This window comes from Lampetra planeri, chromosome 65 (assembly GCF_965212315.1).
Source record: "Lampetra planeri chromosome 65, kcLamPlan1.2.h2, whole genome shotgun sequence".
Classification (NCBI taxonomy): domain Eukaryota; kingdom Metazoa; phylum Chordata; class Hyperoartia; order Petromyzontiformes; family Petromyzontidae; genus Lampetra; species Lampetra planeri.
Window position 1 is genome coordinate 826,184 of NC_136171.1, and position 20,077 is coordinate 846,260.

General features: G+C 50.7%; 1 protein-coding gene across 1 annotated transcript in view; it reads right to left on the reverse strand.

Moving 5' to 3' along the window:
* Positions 1 to 20,077, reverse strand: part of ZPLD1 (zona pellucida like domain containing 1) — a 106,437-nt gene that overhangs the window by 10,906 nt on the left and 75,454 nt on the right. The window contains exons 6-10 of the mRNA XM_078619905.1: positions 13,476 to 13,548; positions 7,782 to 7,879; positions 5,540 to 5,620; positions 2,837 to 3,008; positions 833 to 953 (exon numbers count right to left, since the gene is read on the reverse strand). Coding sequence (XP_078476031.1) covers positions 833 to 953; positions 2,837 to 3,008; positions 5,540 to 5,620; positions 7,782 to 7,879; positions 13,476 to 13,548 — 545 coding nt within the window. The remainder of the gene's footprint in view (positions 1 to 832; positions 954 to 2,836; positions 3,009 to 5,539; positions 5,621 to 7,781; positions 7,880 to 13,475; positions 13,549 to 20,077) is intronic.

Here is a 20,077-nt window from a genome sequence, read left to right on the forward strand (position 1 = left end):
GGCTAAAATGTAGCAAGGTGGCATAGTAAGGAGCATAGACAGAAGATCTGCCAGTCATCTCAGTCTATAGTTTAGACTCTGAACCCTAAAAACTAAACAATTTTTCTATTTTTCAAGGTAAGTCCCACTGAGCTATATCGCTTTTTCAGAAGCGACCTGGTCACAAATTATAGCAAAACGAAGTGGCTCATCATGTGGAGATTTATAGTAGCGAAATACTCCAAACGCATGTTTCTAAATGAGGAGGGAAAAACCAGAGGACCCTGAGAAGAATCCATGCGACCACGGGGAGAACATGCAAACGTCAAACATAGAGGCGTTAAGAGTCCACGTGGATTTTTCTCCGGGTGCTCCGGTTTTTCCCTCTTCATTTAGAATCAACATCACGCGTCTAGAGTAAATTTCCACGTGATAAGCTACTTCGTTGAGCTATAATTTGAGATAGCCAGGTCACTTTAAAAAAAATCAGCTACATAGCTCAGTGGGCCTTACCTAGTAAAATAAAAAATATTTTAATTAAAAAAAAATAGTTTTAGTTTCTAGCGTGCCTATGTGCGTGTGTGCGCTGCACTACAAACCTGGCAACCCCGGCCAACGGCAGTGACAATTATCTGAACCGGTTCTGGGCCTCCTCTCGGTCGACTCAGCCTCAAATGAGTACCCGGCGCATTGTGAAAAAAAATCGCCACTGGGAAGACAAAGGCGGCCGGGCGTAGTGTTGGCCACCCACCCCCTCGTGTGTCGTGCCGGCCTTCATAGGTGCTACTCACTAACAGCACTTGCCCCAACAGTCCACGGGGGATCTTTGTCTTTTGTTGTAAGCGGCACGTACCGTTACGCGTCACGATGGGTCCCGCGCTCAGCGTGGCGATGTCCCTGTTACTGCCTCCCCCCTCGGGGGGGTTCTGTGCACGTGAGGCCCCCCTCCTCCAGCGCGAGCTCGGGCAGTTACTCTGCGGGAGACACGCGACACGGCACGTGCGGGCGTGTTTGTGTGTACACGCGTGTGCACGTCTGTGTATCGGAACATGTCCTGGGTCGACGCAGCCTCAAATGAGTACCTGGAGCGGTGTGCAAGCATCGCCACTAGGGAGACAAAGGCGGCCGGGCATGGTGCTGGAAACCCACCCCCTCCACGTGCCGTGCCGGCCTTCATAGGTGCTCACTAAAAGCACTTGCCCCAACAGTCTATTCAGGCTAAACGGGGGATCTTTGTCTATCGTGCACGTCTTGAAGTGTGTGTGTGTGCATGTTTCTTCCTGAGAAGAAGGGTGACCAACACCAGTGTTCCAGGAAAGTTCCTGACAAGCTTTGCCTTGCCAGGCACGCTGACGAGAGGCTTACGGAGCCTCAGCGTATAGTTTCAGTCTGGGGCAGTCCTCTGCACGTTTTTGTTGGGGTATCTGACCCTCTGCTCAGTCATGAAAGTGCCTTCATGATGGTGGGCATGCCCGGGTAAAACTGCGTGGCCGAGAGTCAGAGCCATTCCCTGTTCACCTTCGAGTGCGGCAGGGATGGCCTCTGGCACCTGACACTCTAACACCATCTTTATTGACGATCGTAGTTAACAATGATTGGCACTCATCAGGTGCCTGTCACAGCATTTCGAGGCGCCATTGCGTGGAAATGATCAAAAACGAATCAATAAATAACGGCGGGGGGGGGGGGGCTGGAGAGGAATGAAGGTGGTGATAGAAGAGAGCGAGCTCCTCAACCAGGGGGCACCAGTAGGGAGTTCACAACTGGGGGGGGGGCACCAGTAGGGAGTTCCACAACTGGGGGGGGGGGGCACCAGTAGGGAGTTCACAACTGGGGGGGGGGGGCACCAGTAGGGAGTTCACAACTGGGGGGGGGGGGGCACCAGTAGGGAGTTCCACAACTGGGGGGGGGCACCAGTAGGGAGTTCACAACTGGGGGGGGCACCAGTAGGGAGTTCCACAATTGGGGGGGGGGGCACCAGTAGGGTGTTCCACAACTGGGGGGGGGGGGCACCATTAGGGAGTTCCACAACTGGGGGGGGGGGGCACCAGTAGCGAGTTCACAACTGAGGGGGGGCACCAGTAGGGAGTTCACAACTGGGGGGGGGGGGCACCAGTAGGGAGTTCCACAACTGGGGGGGGGGGGCACCAGTTGGGAGTTCCACAACTGGGGGGGGGGGGCACCAGTAGGTAGTTCACAACTGGGGGGGGGCACCAGTAGGGAGTTCACAACTGGGGTGGGGGCACCAGTAGGGAGTTCCACAACTGGGGGGGGGGGGCACCAGTAGGGAGTTCCACAACTGGGGGGGGGGGGGCACCAGTAGGGAGTTCACAACTGGGGGGGGGCACCAGTAGGGAGTTCACAACTGGGGGGGGGCACCAGTAGGGAGGTCCACAACTGGGGGGGTGGGCACCAGTAGGGAGTTCCACAACTGGGGGGGGGGCACCAGTAGGGAGTTCACAACTGGGGGGGGGCACCAGTAGGGAGTTCCACAACTGGGGGGGGGGGGGGCACCAGTAGGGAGTTCACACCTGGGGGGGGGGGCACCAGTAGGGAGTTCACAACTGTGGGGGGGCACCAGTAGGGAGTCCACAACTGGGGGGGGGGGCACCAGTAGGGAGTTCCACAACTGGGGGGGGGCACCAGTAGGGAGTTCCACAACTGGGGGGGGGGGGGGGCACCAGTAGGGCGTTCCATGATCACCGCAAGAATGCGCCCGATGATGGAGGTGCACACGGAAAGTGCGCTCCATCGGCAGACCGTTAAGTGACGTCGCGAGTGCGGGGCGGTTTTTGCCGACCCGCGAGTGTCTGCGGGTCGAGGCGAGGCCTTCGCAGCGGCTGGGCGTGTTCCTCACCGGCCCGAACGAGGGGCAGTCAATCTCGCGGCAGAGGCGTGTGTTGCAGTGCAGGAAGATGGTGGAGAGGTGTTGGTGCTTGTGGCGCACGAAGCGGAACACCTCGAACGAGAACTTGGACACCTGGCTGCGCGCGTTCTCGATGATCGTCGTCTGCGGGTCGCGCTTGCAGCTGCAGAGATGCACAACAAAATGAGACGAAAACATCCCCCCGTGTAGCCTTTTAACAGACTGTTGGGGCAAGTGCTGTTAGCGAGTAGCGCCGATGAAGGCCGAGACGACAGACACACGAGGGGGTAGGTGGCCAGCACCACGCCCATCCGCCTTTGTCTCCCTTGTGGCGATGTTTACACATCACACCTGGTACTCATTTAAGGCTGAGTCAACCTAAGGGAGGGCCAGGACCCGTTCAGACACACAGAAGACAAAAACAGACACGCACAGACATGTGCAGACAAAGATCCCCCGTATAGCCTTAACAAAATGTTGGGGCAAGTGCTGTTTGCGAGCAGCACCGATGAAGGCCGGCACGACAGACACACGAGAGGGTGGGTGGCCTAGCACCACGCCGGGACGCTTTTGTCTCCCGAGTTGCGATGTTTTTACACATCGCTCCAGGTACTCATTTGAGGATGAATCAACCTTGTGGGTAGGCTCAGAGCCGATTCAGACAATCATCAATGGCGGTGTTGGTGGGAATCAAACTCGGGTCGCTAGGTTCGCAGCGCGGCGCGCTAACAGCTGTGCCACCTCTCCCCAAGTGTCTCACGCAACAAACGCACAGTAAGAGAGGTGCACGCTCGATGACACAAAAACAAAGATGTCCCGTATAGCGTCAAACAGGAACAGGAGCCGTCGGGCTTTCACTGGACAGCAGTGGGGAACATTGAGTGGAGAACAAATATAAAATGACTTCATTAGTCTGCTCTTATGAATCCATATGTAGTGGCGTAACGGGCCCAGGGTTTGCAAACAGCAGTTGCATTATGTACGCGGTTGCAGACAGTGAGGTCAGCTCAGGATAAGCAGGTGCAGGCGGGTAGCCTTGGTGATAGCAGACAGAGACGCCAGCAATTAGGGAAAGAGGCAGTGATTGGCTGGCTGCAAATGCAAACGCGGAGTAGGTGCCACGGAGGCGAGAGATAGTGGCGATAAGGGGGAGAACACGTGCGTGAGGCGTGGGGAGGCCGCCGGCTTAATGAGGGCCATCTGGGGGCACTTAATGAGGTGGGGGATAAAAGGGGAACGTGTGAGGCAGTGGAGTTGAGTTGGTTGGAGTGAAGACAAGAGTGAATTCAAGAGAAGTCCGGGAGCCCGCTCTCCACACCTCGTCCTCTCCAGCGGTGTTGGATGATCCCACGCTGGAGGCACGGGCGAGGTTGGAGGAGTGAGGGTAGACAGGCTAGCAGTAGAGAGGCTAGCGAAATCCTAAGTGTGAGGGTGACAAGGCTAGCAGTTGAGAAGCTAGCAGAGTATATAGTCAGCAAGTGGAATCCTAAGTGTGGGTGTGATCAGGCTCGCAGCAGAGAAGCTAGCGGAGTGGATAGTGAGAGGCTAGCAGTGGAGAAGTTAGCGGAGTGTATAGTGCAGGGGTGGGGAACGTCTGGCCCGCGGGTCGTGTAAGGCCCGCGAAATCATTTGGTCTGGCCCTGCCAAGGCAACCGCAGGCGGGACTCGAAATTCAATGAACCTGGAAAAGCAGTTGCGAGTAGCGACATCATCAATACCAGCTAACATCATACACCTCACAAAAAAGAAGCAGTTCCAGCCATCACATTAGGGGTGAGTTAATTAAATGTTTGACCAAATATAACAGGCAAATTTTTAAGTTGATAATTTTGTATGGCCCGCGAATGATGTTATAAATATCCAAATGGCCCTTGGCAGAAAAAAGGTTCCCCACCCCTGGTATAGTGAGAGGCTGGCAGTGGAGAAGCTGGCAGAGGGCAACGTAGCAGGCTAGTGGAGCGAGAGAGAGCGAGCGGAGTGTAGCAGACGAGCAGTACAAGAGGAGGAGTTGCGACGGAGACGCGTGGTGTTGAACGCGAGGAGTTCTGTGCCAATAAAGTGACACAGGAGAAAATAAGAAGTTGTCCGTGTGAAATAACACCACCACACATACGAAAGATGAAGATTGCCACGCGGTGGGACCCAGCGCCCGTCACACTGTCAATTGGGGTAGGGTTGTCCCGATGTCCAGGTTTTAACCGGACACTCCGGATATTAACATCTGTGTTCGGGTGGCAGGAATAGATTTTTATTTATACATATATACATTAATATTGTCATTCAAGAACCCAGAATACAAAGTGGATTTTAAAAATAGGGGAGGTGGGGGGAGAAAACAGCTGGGTAATGCGTAACAAACTCGGCGCAATGACACCCTAAAAAATGTAGGGATCGATCGGCGGACGTCTGGGCTCAGCTGCCCTACCGCGGTCAGGGTAACGGTCAGGAGCAGCTTAGGAGGGGGGGGGGATAATGTAACTCAACAAAACCATAAATAAAGTAACGTGAGCGCGATGTCCAACTTCGTCATTCTTTTCATCTCCCAGGAGCAGCACTTCACCGTTGTGCGAACAGAAGTGGTGCAGTAGGAATTGAGTGACTTCATTTTTTTTACTTTACGAAGATCTGACAGACCCCTCCGGCTGCCTGAGAAATATGTGAGGGTTTATGCCTCCCCCCACCCCCTGGCCTTGCCTGAGGAAGAGGTCATAGCGGGTGATGTCGCTTGGGTTGCCGGAGGGAGTCGCGTAGCAGTAGTCGAGCAGCACGTGCCACCTGTAAAGATAAAAGACAAAGACCCCATGTATAGCCTGTAACAGACTGTTGGGGCAAGTGCTGTTAGTGTGCGGCACCCATGAAGGCCGGCACGACACATGATGGGATGGGTGGCCAGCACCATGCACCACCGCCTTTGTCTCCTCCAGTGGCGATGTTTATGCATCACACCAGGTACTCATTTGAGGCCGAGTTACAGTGATGTCACCACGGTGCTTGCGCCATTCTAAGTGAGCCTTGAGGCCACGTTAATTGTCGAAGGCTCACTGGCAGGAGGTCATGGGACAGACCCAGGTGCCATGGGTTGAAATGCGTATTCAGCCAATTGAGTAAACAGTCCTCGAATTACGAACATAATTAGTTCCTGAAATCCGTAAGTTGAACGGTTTGTAAATCGGAACACAATATGAAATCTGTTACAATTCAACAAATAGGGAAGCATTGTTAAACTCATTACATCTTGCGGAGGATTGCTCCTCTGAACAAAATAGGTCCGCAGTTCAGTTTTCAAATGCAAGTTCGCGTTTTAAGTCGATGTCATTTTATTATTCATGGACGCTGGTTGCGTAACTATGGGTGTTCGTAAGTCGGGCGTTCATAGGTTGAGGACTGCCTTATTTGGCTGCTATAAATGTCCACATGATAAGGCACTTCGTTGAGCTATCATTTGTGGCCAGGTTACTTCTGAAAAAGGGCTACTATAGAGTTCAGTGGGCCTTACCTGGTAAAATAAAAATAGTTTTACTAAGTTTAGACTGAGATGACTGGCAGATGTACCATATGTGCTTCCTACTATGCCAACCTGCTGCATTTTAGTCGCCTGGCTCTCTGCTCGTTATTGTGAGCGCCACCCCTCCATTGTCGCTGATATTTCAAGGATCTGTGAGCTCCTCACACAATCCAACATGGTTACACCCAGGATTGATCATAGGCAGGCCAGCCTGAATGTTTTCTACCAAAGCAAATGTTCAAGCATAGAGAAGGGAGGGCAATACTGTGACCGAAAAGTGCCAGAGCTTCATATGGAGTGATAAGCCAGATAACTTCCACACAGCGTTACGTAGCTAGTGAACATATAAAGCCGCCCTACTGATTCAGAGTGAGACATCCGCTGTCAAACAAGAGTTGGCCATAAGCGCACTGCCCGAAGTGCTGAAACTTCTTGACTCTCCCCACAACTGAAACATAACTCAAGGGGAGTGGAGGGGGTGGAACATTCGATGACACAAAATACCCAGCCAGGTTCCAGGTCCAGCAATAGCTTCTCCAACTCCTAAGAGTAAGCAGCAATGACCAGATCTTCAGCATACGTAATATGGTTGAGCCATAGGGAGTCAACCCTTGACCTCATCCCAGCATCAATCACAATCTCATTGTATCTGTAGCAGATGGAAATTCCTCGTAGGCTTTGGCCATGTCAACAAAGCAGAGGTATAGGTAGGTCCTGTTGAAATTCTCTATACCTCTGCTGTAGCAGATGGGTTTGAAAATATGGCATCCATGCAGGACTGCCCTGGCCTTAGCATGTCTGGCAAGGCGATGTTTGAATAATCCTTGCCAGGACACTTCCTAGAATACTGAATACGAAGATGCCCCAGACGTTATTATCAGTACGATCCCTCTTATAACTTTACAAGAAGGGGGACTCGACTGATGAGGGCAGTCACCGGGGCATCCTTCCATTCCTGCAAAACACACACAGCCTGTGGTCCCAGCAGTTCCGATGATGTCATTCAGGGTAGTCTTGTAAATAAAAAAATGCCATTGTCAATAATTCAATGGGAAGTCATCATCGCCTCATGCTTTACCCGGCGTAGACTCTGCATCACTCTTTGCATCGCCTAGGTAGATGGTGCATCAGCCAGCCCCCTCAAAACCCTCATAAAAGACGTGATCTTGGTGTTGAAGGCGTTGATGGTGGTAGATTGTTAAGTGATGATGATGGGATCGAGGTGATGTGGTAGAGCAGTGAGGGTGATGCCGGTGAGGTGTTGATGTTTGTGAGGTGATTGTAGTCATGAGGCGTTGATGATAGTCCACACCTCCGATTAGCACGGTTAGCTACGTATGGTGCGAAAGAGGTTCAACATACACATATACATAGTGAGGCGATGGAGAAGTGTTGGTGGTACGCTTGTAGCTGGACTGTCCACTGCCTCACCTCTCATCTAGGTTCTTGGCTCTCACAGCCGCGTAGATGCGCGTCTTCAGCTCCAAGCCCCGGCTGGGTATGTGCAGAAGCTCCGAGTAACTCGAGTCCTGGAGAAACACGGGTAGACATGGGGGAGACACAGGTGAGAGACACGAGAGGGAGAGACCAGGAGACTGGGGTTACAAAGGAGTGACACATTGGAGGAGACACGGCAGGAAGACACTGGGAGACACAGGGGTGTCAGAGATATCACAATCTATCCCAATCCTGCACGTAAAATGATCTGATCACTCCATCTCTGCGGTGGTTGTCCTGCCGGGCATGTTCTCGCCATCCACTGTTATTCTTTTACCAATCCAATTCATCACCCAAATATCACCCAAATATGGTTAGGTCTTGAAATATTCATGTCAGGGCTCTACGACACACTCGACCACTATTGAGTCGTGACATAGCCAAAACGGGGGCGTGTAGCGGAGTATTGACAATGCTCTATTATTGCAACTCACTACTCTACGGGACGCCTAGCAAAAACATTACCAAGCTGCAGCGTGTACAACATTCATTGGCACGTGTCGTGACGGGGACTGCAAGATCCAACCGTGTCTGTCCTGTGCTAGCTGAGCTGCATTGGCTTCGGGTTACTTAACGGATACAATATAAGGTCGCACTCACTGCACACAAAGTGCTTGACACAAATGAACCACAATACCTTGCTGAACTCGTCAAGGAGCATAAAGCATCACGCAAACTCCAGTCATCCTCGCAGTGGCTTTTGGCTAACCATCGAACAAAAACGGTCATCGCATCGCGTGCTTTCAGATCCGCTTCTGTGACCGTCTGGAATGCTCTTCCGATATTAGGAAGCCACTGGAGCTATGCTACTTTTAAATTTAGATCGAAAAATAATTTATTTAAAACTGCACATTAAGCATGGTTGGCTACGTATGGTACGAGAGAAGTTCAAGATACGTGCATACACACCTTGTAAAGAGATGTCTCCTGCACATGCCGTTTACTTTCCTAACAATAAATATGTTTCTCATTCGACAAAATTTTTCATGTTCTATTCTTGTGAATGGCAACATTTTGAGGCACTAAATGCCAATGTTGAGGTCTGCTGGCCACGAGAGGGTTTCAAGAGAGACATTGTGTAGTTTTTCTTTTCCTCCTCCATTGAAAAAGCACAGACGACAGTGGTTTACTTTGTGGGTCCATAGCCTGGGCTGCATAGCCACAATCAGACTGCAGGTGCACACTAACAGCACTTGCCCCGAACAATAGTGTCACGGTTAGAGTGCTGTGCTTCGAACCCGGCGACTCGAGTTCGGCCAATACCAGTGACGAATAACTGAACTCTCTCCAGTGTTGCCGCTTGTTCGAAATGTAGAGACCAAGTACTAGGAAAGCACTTGCAAATGGCAACATCGCCCCTCGCACTTTCCTGTTTTTTCGCCAGCCAGCCCAGGCCTCCCGGCACACTGGAGCTGGCTTCTCATTATTGCTGGGGACGTCGAATTGAATCCAGGCCCGTTTTTCCCTTGTGGTGGCTGCGGCAAGAACGTCAATGCAAATTCTATCCAATGCAACGGTTGTAAAGCTTGGTACCACAAACACCGCACTACTTTAGCCCGCATCCCCAGTTCAAATTCCGGCTGGTTCTGAAAATATTGGGCATCATCCACTCCAACAACTCCACCTTGCACAACCACACTAGTGTAATAAAGCTGGTTGAGGAGACTTCTGGAATCTGTCTTTTATTCAACTTGTATTACAGCTTTCATTCACGCTGCTGATAGGCAGCATGAGAGGGACAGATAGAGAGAGAGACACACTGCCACGTGGCAACCCGGAGCCCCGTTCCCGCGTGGCACTTTCCTCAGTTCGTTCCCGTTCTGACCACGTGTCGTTCGTCTCCACCCCTATTTAATACCCGGGTCACGTGGTACGTTTCCGCCAATCCTCGTTAGCGTCCATGGAATATTTCAGGCCCCCTCGTAAGCTCCCGGGACCACGACTCATCTCCCCATTGGCTGTGGCCAAAGCCAGCAGAACCAATCCTTACAGCTGTCACCTTTCCATTACGTCAGGGCCACGCCCCTAGGCTTCCCCCCATTAGCTATAAACCAGGACCGGCAGAGCCAATCATCATGACGAGTTGTGATACGTCAGTGAGCCGGATATATCCTCACATTACACTAGCACCACCACCTCATCCATCGCAAACACCATTTCAACCACAACAAAACGTCCACAACAAAAATGACCTAAAAATCCTTCAACTAAACATCAACGGCATCAACAACAAATCTCTTGAACTCAGCACCTTCCTACAACAAAACTCCATTCATATAGCCAACATCAAAGAAATAAAATTAAAATCCACTTCTCGCCTGCCCAACTTTCAAAATTTCACTTTCCTCCGTCGAGACCGACCAACATCTGGTGGCTGTCTAGCTTTCCTCATCCATAACAGCATTCAATTTGGAGAAATTTAAATCCCAATGCCTCCTTCTGATATCACCACAGAAGTCTTAAGCATCCGTATCAAATCCCATATATGTCCACTGACTAGAATCAATGTCTACATCCCACTGACCAGTTCTTGCCTTCGCAACTATCAGTTCAATATAAATCGACTTTAACCAAATAACGACTCAATTGTTATTGGAGATTTCAATGCCCACAACAAACTTTGGCACTCTTCTCTATCAGATGCACGTGGTGACCTCTTTGCCAATATCTTGAACGGCTCCCCCTATGGGGTACTCAATGAAAATAATCAAACCAGAGTTCCGTCATCTGGCCCTTCATCCTCACCCGATATCTCAATAGCGTCAGGAAACCTCTTTTCATCAATTGACTGGCAAGTCTTTACGGCCTTTGGATCTGACCACCTACTGATTGTGTTGACCCTCAATGCCACCAAGCCTTCACAAACTCCTAAAAACCGCTTGTATTACAACTTCAAAATAGCCAACTGGCCACTTTTCACTTCAGAATCAGAAGCATTATTCACCGACAACATCAACCATATCCACACATCCGCACATAACTCTGAAAAGATTTTCAGAAACATCATCGCATATACCACCAAGCACACCATCCCGACGGGTTGCTACAAGCAACACCTTCCCTGCCTCCTTAAAGAAGCCTCAACACTAATAAACCAACGAAACACTATAAGGACTAAAAATTCTACATCACCACAAATCCCAGCCTTCAATATTGAAATCACAAAGCGAATCAATCAAGCCAAAACAGAACGCTGGCACGAGTTTGTTGAATCTTTTGACCACCGCCAAAACTCATCAAAACTTTTGAAGACCATCAAAGCCTTAGACGGACACTTCAAATCGCCACCCAATTATGCAATCACTTTCAACAACAAATCCGTCATAAACAACAATAACATTGCCAACCACTTTAACAAACTTTTCAAATCAGTCGTCCCACACTCTTCCAATAAATCCACCCGTCAAAAAATCCGTCAAATCAAGGAACTACCACTAAACGACGCCCCCCAATTTAGCTTTCAAGAGGTGAAACTAGCTATCAAAAAAGCCAAAAATTATTCTGCAATTGGTCCTGATGGCATAGCTATGCCCCACCTCAAACACCTCAGCCGCCTTGGCATAAAGTTTCTCGCTTCCACCATTAACGCCTCACTCCAGTGCAACCTCATTCCGGCCATCTGGAAATTATCGACAATCATCCCACTTTCAAAACCCGGCAAAGACCTAAATCAAGCAACGTCCTAAAGGCCGATTTCCCTACTTTGCCCATCAATAAAGATTTTAGAGGCCCTCATCCTTCCAATCATCACCACCAACTTACCTCCATCATCTCACCAACATGGCTTTCGCCCCGCACACTCAACAACAACAGCTCTTCTCAACCTAACCACCCAAATTGCAAACGGTTTCAATGAGAAAAAGCCCCCATCCCGCACTATTGTCGCTTCCCAAGACCTTACAAAGGCTTTCGACACCGTTAACCACCTTACGCTCATCAACATCATCCAGGGTTTTACGTTACCATTAGGCCTTGTTTGTTGGCTTACAAATTACCTAAGGGGCCGCTCTTTCGTGATATTCAATCCTCCTCACGAAACATTCATGCAGGAGTACCACAAGGTTCCATAATATCCCCAGCGCTGTTCAACGCCTACCTCCACGATCTAGCAACTCCTCCAAAAGGAGTACAAGTAGGCAGCTATGCCGACGACATCACAGTTTACACTTCTAATCAAAATATACCCAAAATGGAAAACTCCATCAACTCCTATCTAAAACGGCTCAGCACTTTCCGAGCCAATTGATTGCTTCAACTCTCAACATCCAAATCAACAATCAACCTTTTCACACCTGATCCAACTAGCCAACTTACATCCCAATGTCATAATGAACAACCAACGCCTCCTACTAGCTAAAACCCAAAAAATGATAGGTGTAAACTATGACACCATGTTCAGCTTCACTCAACACGGCAGAAACGTCCATGTAAAAGTTAAAAACGAAATAACATCTTACGAGCTTTAGCCAGCACATCTTGGGGTCAACAAAAGGAGACTTTACTCCTAACCTACAAAGCCATTGGACGTACCATCATCAATTATGGCAGTCCCATTTGGTGCCCAAACCTCTCCTCTACAGGTTACCAAAAGCTCCAAACCGCCCAAAACCAAGCACTTCGCCGAGCCACAGGATGCCACCTCATGGCGCCCATTGACCATCTCCACCAAGAAACCAAAGTTCTTCCGATTCAAGAACACTGCAAGCTTCTGACTGATCAATATCTGGCTTCATGCCACTCGATAACGCATCCTTGCACAAAGCTACTCAAAGTCCCTGCACCTGCTAGGAAAATGAAATCCACCTTGCTTTCCTTCAGCTCTGCCAACGTGCAATCTAGTTTAAACGCTCTTCCACCAAATAGCACCACCAAATAAATTTGGAACAACTTGCACACCGCTGCCACCATGCACTGCCTGAACGCCTACAGGCCCCCAATGTCGTGCTAGGGGGTTGGTCCCCACCCACAGAAAACGACGAAAAATCCCTGACCTGGGCAACTCGCACAAAACTGGCTCAACTCCGTTCAGGTTGCTGCTCCATGCTAGCTGATTACCAAAATCGAATCGACCCAAATGCCCAAGCTGCTGCCATTTGTGCCAAGCAACGCCAGAAGACGTCTCCCATTTTCTCAGTTGCCCAAAACGCAGACCAAAAATTAAATCGATTGATCTCTGGCTAAACCCTTCCAAAGTGGCGACACAACGCCACCTATAAACAGAAAGTGCGAGGAGAACAACAACAATAACTGAACTGGTCCTGGGCCTCCCCTAGGTCGACTCAGCCTCAAATGAGTACCTTGTGGGGTGTGTAAACATCGCCACTAGGGAGACAATGGTGGCCAGGCGTGGTGTTTTCCACCCACCCCCTCCTGTGCCGTCCCAGGCTTCATAGGTGCAACTCGCGAACAGCACCAACAGTCTGCTAAATACGACGCGGGTAATCTTTGTCTGTCTTTGGCGAACAGGAGTGGTGGTGGCCGAGTGTGATGGCTGTAAATGCTTGACATCTGTGTGTGTGAGGGGGCTCAATTGTTGTGCGTCACACGTGGTTCGTAGCAAGAGGTTAGGGGGAGAGGGGGCTACGCTGCTCCCTCCCCCAACCCTCGGGAGAGAGGGTGCCGGCTTACGTTGTAGAGCAGCATGTGCAGGGTGCTGATGAAGGTGCCGTTGCTGTCACGGTAGGAGATCACCGCCGACGCACTGCCACAGGGAACGGACGGGCAGAAGACGGGACGGAGAGGTTGGTGGACAGGCAGATTGGAAGAGAGGCGAGATATTGAGGGGGGGTGGGGGTGAGAAGGGAGACAAATGGGAAGGTGGACAGAGAGGGGCGAGGAGGGGGAGAGAGAAAGGTGAACGCTTGCAACATTCTCTGGCACGTGTCGTGACGGGTGGTGCAATATCCGACCATGTCCGTCCAGTGCTCTCGGAGCTGCATTGGCTTCTGTTTGCTGAACGAATGCATTATAAGGTCGCGCTCGTTACACACACACACAGTGCTTGCCACAAATGAACCACAATACCTCGCTGATCTCGCCAATTGGCATAAACCATCACGCGAACTCCGGTCATCCTCGCAGCAGCGGTTTTTCGATGGCCATCGAACAAAGACGGTCACCGCAACGCACGCTTTTAGAGATGCGCTTCTGCAGCCATCTGGAGCGCTCTTCCTTCTGATATTAGGAAACCACTGGAGCTATGCTCTTTTAAATCATCTGGATTGAAAACTCATTTCTTTGGAACTGATTTTTGTGTTGAGGTTCGTCCTTCCCCAGCACCTCACATTGGCACGGTTGGCTTCGTACGGTGCGAAAGAAGTTCAACAGAGGGGTGTATGCGAAGTTAATTTATCCGCACGTTGTGACTCTTCTCACTGCAGCGGGGATGGCTCTGCTTCCAATCCCAACACTCCGTGCGTTTTCATGGCCACACCAACGGTGAGTGCCCTTTGCTCATGCTGGCATCAAACGACCACTGTAATGAGGAGCCAACGACGTCCGGTTTGAATGCGCGCAAACGTTTGTCACCGGCACTAACGCACGACGCGTTCATCGCTCGGCCCCCTCAGAGAGGAAAAAAACGTTTTTTGGGTCTAAGGGTCGCGTCGTAACCGGGAGTTGTAAATGGGCCGGAATGAGCCCGGAGTGAGCCAGATCGCCGTGGTGGTGGGAGTGAAGATCTGAACCCAACTGGAAGAAACCCGTGACACGTGTAGTGGAGGCGGGTAGTCTGTATCGGTTAATGTTTTTAATCCGTTCCACGAAAACTGTTAACCGAAATAACTGTTAATTAAAGATATGAATTAAATGTTAAAAGCATTAAACCATTCCAAGACTGTCGGAAGTTGACCTTATTGACCCTGAAAACATAGTTTATAGCATTTAAACATTTAATATTAATACATTGAATTATAAGAAAATATTAACGAAGGAATATCAATAGAAACGTAGTTAAATAATGAATAAATAGACCATAACAATGCTTACCTTAGGCTAAGAAGATGGCTGGTTTAATCAAGTTGATGGAAAAGCTTAGGTAAGGGAAAATATATTTTTTGAAGGAGATTCTTAAAGTAGAAAAGAGAACCATAGGTTATAATATAAACTTAAAGCCAGTCGAGGTCTAAACACTCATAAATGGGCGTCGCCGATTGGCTGACAGCATGGCACAGCCCCATTTGCGAGCGCTTGGATTGGCCGGAATTGGCGGCCCGCGTGCATCACGTGAACGTTACCGTTCATCAAAATGTTAACGTTAGTCGACACCATGGGGTGCCCGATGGGAGGCGAAACGTTAACCGAAAAACCGTTAACCGATGTCACTGTTAACCAAGGGACTACTCTATTTATAATTCGCAAGTGTCTGCTCTGTCACGATCTGGATCTCCCAAACGGTACGTGAGTAGAAAAACATACGAAACAATTGCGTAAAAGATCTCCGAATACACGTGGGAAATATATACACGTTTCCAGTCATGGTTGTAACTGCTTTAACTAAGCGAGACATTCACCCTCACTCGACCCAGGAGACACAACAACAACAACAACTAGGCTTTCTGAGCCCTAACTTCTACACGAAGCTCCTGGACATATTACCAGAAACTGGAATGCAACAAACATTGGTCATAATATAATTGTAAATGTTGTGGATTTTTCTCTCCAACACACCAGTATGCTGAACGAGTAAGTAATTGGCACGTTTTGTTTACGTGACAAACCTTATTAATTGGCTGTGTCGGGTGGTGGTGGATTGAAGGGCACGTTTATATTTACACGATCTCACCCAAAAAAGCTCAATTATCGTCATCAGCATTGCCTTCACCAGAAGATATGGCCTCCTCGTGTAGAGACAAAGCTGCATTGAGTACCAGTGTTCAGACGACGTATGTGTGTGTGTTGAACTTCTTTCGCACCGTACATAGCCAACTGTTTTCAATGGAGGTGCGGGGTAAGGATAACACATTAAATACAACAAATCCTAACGTAAAATTCGAACCCATAACCCTGAGACGTAACCACTAACTTTAAACCCCAACCCTGAACCCGAATCCCCGATCCCCAAGCTCTCACCACTCACTCCTAAAACTCAAACCCCTGACACTAAACCGTGATTCTGAACCCTAATCCATTAACCCCGAAGAAGTGGCTTTAAATTAGTATTTCACCAAACGAAAAATTAAAGGACACACATCTGGTCTACGATTGGATGGAAATCTTTAGGCAATGGTATGGCCAGAAACTTGGGATTTGTTTTCCCACATGTTTGGAACAAATGACGAAATGTGCAATGGACATCTATGGGGGCTATCTGCCTGTAATGAGAGCCTATGTCCGGCTCACGTGGTGATTGGCTCTGCCGGTCCTGCTCTACAGCCAATGGGGGGAGAGCCTGAGAGCATGGCCCTGGCGTGATCGAAGGATGTCAGCTAGGATGATTGGTTCTGCTACTCTTGGCCTCAGCCAATGGGAAGACAAGTCAGGGGCGTGGTCCCGGGAGTTGATGGAGGAATCTGGAACATTCAGCGCAGGCTATTAAGGATTGGCTGGAGCATACCACGTGACCCAGGCATTAAATAAGGGAAGAGCCGAGGGACACGTGATCAGACAAGGAACGAAGAGAGAGAGGGGCCACACGCGAGCGGGGCTCCGAGTGCCATGTGGCGGTGCGTCTCTTGCAATCTGTCTGCCCACTTCCCGTTGCCTGCCAGCAACAGGGAGTGCTTGTGAACTGAGGAAAGTAAATAAAGGGACCGATTCCACAAGCCGTCTCCAGAGTGTAATAACATTGGTGTCAGAAGTTCTTCTGGGACCGTTTGGACGATCTTCAAGATGTCCAAGCACCTCAGAAAGAAGAACCCACCCGACCCTCCATCGGAGGAGGTTGTGGAGACGGACGAGGACGATGTGCTGGGAGCTACGGCTCCTCTGCCTCCGGCTGCTGCTTGCCTTGATGCCGCTCATCGCCGACAGGAGGAAGAAATGACCACCTCGAGGACGGACGAAGGATGGCGGATGATGGCGGAGCAGATCGAGTCGCTCCGCGCGATTTTGCTCAATTTGGTGACAGCGGTCGCGTCCTCTACGGCCCTGGGTCGGCCGCCAGCGGTTCAGCTTAATGCCGAGGACCAAGATCTTCGGCGGGAAACGACGTCCGCCATCGCTCCTGCCACGCGGGGGGTGTCCTCCATCTTGGGCGGGGCGGCGGCAACAGAGCCGTTGGACGCCATCTTGCACGAGGCTGACACCACGCGGCCACCAGACGCCATTTTGACGGAGACGCGCGGAACGCGGGAAGCGGAGTATGAGACGCTCGAGGCGTCTGCCTGCCACCGCGGACATTGTCTTCCACAGAACAAAAGAATTTATCGCCGGGGGCGATTGGAGTGTTTTTACGTGGTGCTTCGAGTCAGCTTTTAGATCCGTGCGTTGGACGGAGGCGGAGGCACTGGAAGCGTTGCCCACGCTGCTGGATGATGTTTCCCTGGCGGTCTTCCGATCTATCCCGGCGTCCAAGAAGAAGATCCGTATTTTGGTGGACACTGGCGCGTCTGCCACCATCATTTCCGATGTAATTTTTCATCTTTTGTCTATTCCCACGTCACGAATCCGCCCGGTTAATGACACGTGTGTAGCCGCAAATGGGGGTAGCATGGGTATTTTCGGGCAAGTCGATGTGCGTATTGCTATCGGTAATATTACCGCCAAAGGATCGGTGTTGATCTCTCGCTCATTGGCCGTCCCATGTCTATTAGGCACGGATTTCTTGCACCGCATGCCACTTAAGATACTGGTCGACCAGGATTGTTTGGAAATGCCGCGGGGTCGTAGGATATCGTTCCTGCCTTCCCTGCTGGCCTGTTCGCCCCCGGGTGACGCAGTTAACGCCATGGTCGCTGCCACGGTAGAGGTTCCATCAGGCTCACAAATGCTTATCCCACTGCGTTCCCGTAAACCCTTTCAGGTTAGGGACGGTGTGAGGGGCGTGCTATTATCCCCGTCGAATTCGGTGTCTAAATCTTTTTCCCTGGTGGCGGCTCAAACAATCGTACGGCCGGGTCAGGCCCCGTTCATACAGGTATTGAATGGTGGCCCGGACCGGGTCGTTGTTCCGGCTGGATCGGTATTGGCTCACACCACTACAGATTTCACCAGTTTTGACGGAAAGCCACATATTGAAACACCCACCGATGGATCGCCGCGCGACCGTTCACAGGAATGGTGGATCGCGGACTTGTGCGGGGAAAATTCATCTTTATCAAACACGCAAAGGACTTCTTTGCATTCATTGTTATTACGGTATGCAGACGTTTTCAGTAAAAATGATTTGGATCTCGGCCATACCTCTCTTTTGTCGCACCATATTGACACCGGTGCTACGCCTCCGATTTGTATGCACCCGCATCGCATGAGCCCTGCTGAAAGGGAACACGTGCGCGACGCGGTAGACGAGATGTTGGCGGCAGATATTATTTCGCCGTCCAACAGTCCTTGGGGCGCGCCGGTGGTACTGGTTAAGAAGAAGGATGGTGGAACGAGATTTTGTGTAGATTTCCGCCGGTTGAATAAGATATCCGTGGCGGACGCATATCCTTTACCATGGATGGACGACTCATTGGACGCTTTATCAGGAACAAAATTATTCTCGATCTGTCCTCGGGCTTTTGGCAGCTTCCTCTCGATGACGCGTCGAAACCCAAGACGGCATTCTGCACGCCGCAAGGCCTCTTTGAGTTTAACCGGTTACCGATGGGCTTGAATGCGGCTCCGGCGACGTTTCAACGCCTGATGGAACTGGTACTGGCGGGACTACAGTGGGAGACATGCCTCATATATTTAGACGATATCATCGTTTTCAGCCGCACGTTCGAGGAACACCTCCAACGACTGGAGAGAATGCGTTCGGCTGACCTAAAGTTTAAACCGAAGAAATGCCACCTTTTGCAACACTCCGTCCGTTACTTGGGTCATATCATCAGTTCGGACGGCGTGTCCACTGACCCTCAGAAAACGCAATGTGTCCGAGAGCGGCCCACACCCACTTCGGTGGGCGACGTTCGGCGTTTCATTGGGTTTGCATCCTACGATCGCCGGTTTGTTAAGAACTTTGCCACACTGGCTAAACCACTGCATGTTCTGACGGGCAAAAATCTAGAGGTTTAAATGGGGTCCGGAGGAGGAACGCTCTTTTCACTCGCTTCGGGATCACCTCGCCACGGTGCCTACGCTCGACTACCCATACTTTTCCCAGCCGTTCATCCTTGACACGGATGCTAGCGATATCGGCATCGGGGCCGTTTTATCGCAACGTAAAGACGGAGTTGAGCGAGTGGTTGCATACGGCAGCAGGGTTCTGTCCCCTGCAGAAACACGATATTGCGTGACGAGGCGGGAACTTTTGACGATCGTACATTTTGTCCGGCTCTACCGGCCCTACCTGTATGGGAGGAAATTCCTCGTTCGCACTGATCACGCGGCTTTGCAATACTCGTTAAAATTGGACCAACCATCAGGCCAATTGGCTCGGTGGTTGGAATCGTTACAGGGATTTTCCTTCGATATCACGTACCGCAAGGGTGCTTGCCACGCCAACGCGGACGCGCTCTCCAGGTTACCACCCATTCCCCCATGCGCTTGTCTGACGGGTATGCACCGCTGTGCAGCGCCGCCTACCTCGCCCTGTCCGGTTATGGGAGCAATGTCAAACGAGGACAGCCAGCAGGTACCAGTGGGCACTGATGATACCCTGCGGCTGCCGCACTCGGTGTGGCTACGCGAGCAGGAGCCCGATGCCTCTCTGGCTCCGATGCGGAAACTGATCGGGAAACCGAGAGCTCATTTGGCGGGATGGAAATGGCAGATGTTCCGGGGCCGGGCGGGACTATTGATGTGTACTGATGGATTGTCTGACCGATCACGCCTGGTCGTGCCTACATCCCTTCGCCATGACCTGCTCCGCTCTCTGCACGCTGACAAATTAATGCACCTCGGCGTGCAGAAACTTTGGCCGCAATGCAGAAAGATTTCTTTTGGCCCGGCATGACGGCAGATGTTAACGACTTTGTCCGGTCATGCCATGATTGTGCGAAGAGGAAACCGCCTCTGAAACATTATGTGCCGCCACTACGTTCCATTGAGGTATCCCGTATCAATGAATTAGTCGCTCTGGACATCCTGGGGCCATTCCCTCCATCGGCTAGGGCAACAAATACCTTCTGGTCGGGGTAGAATAT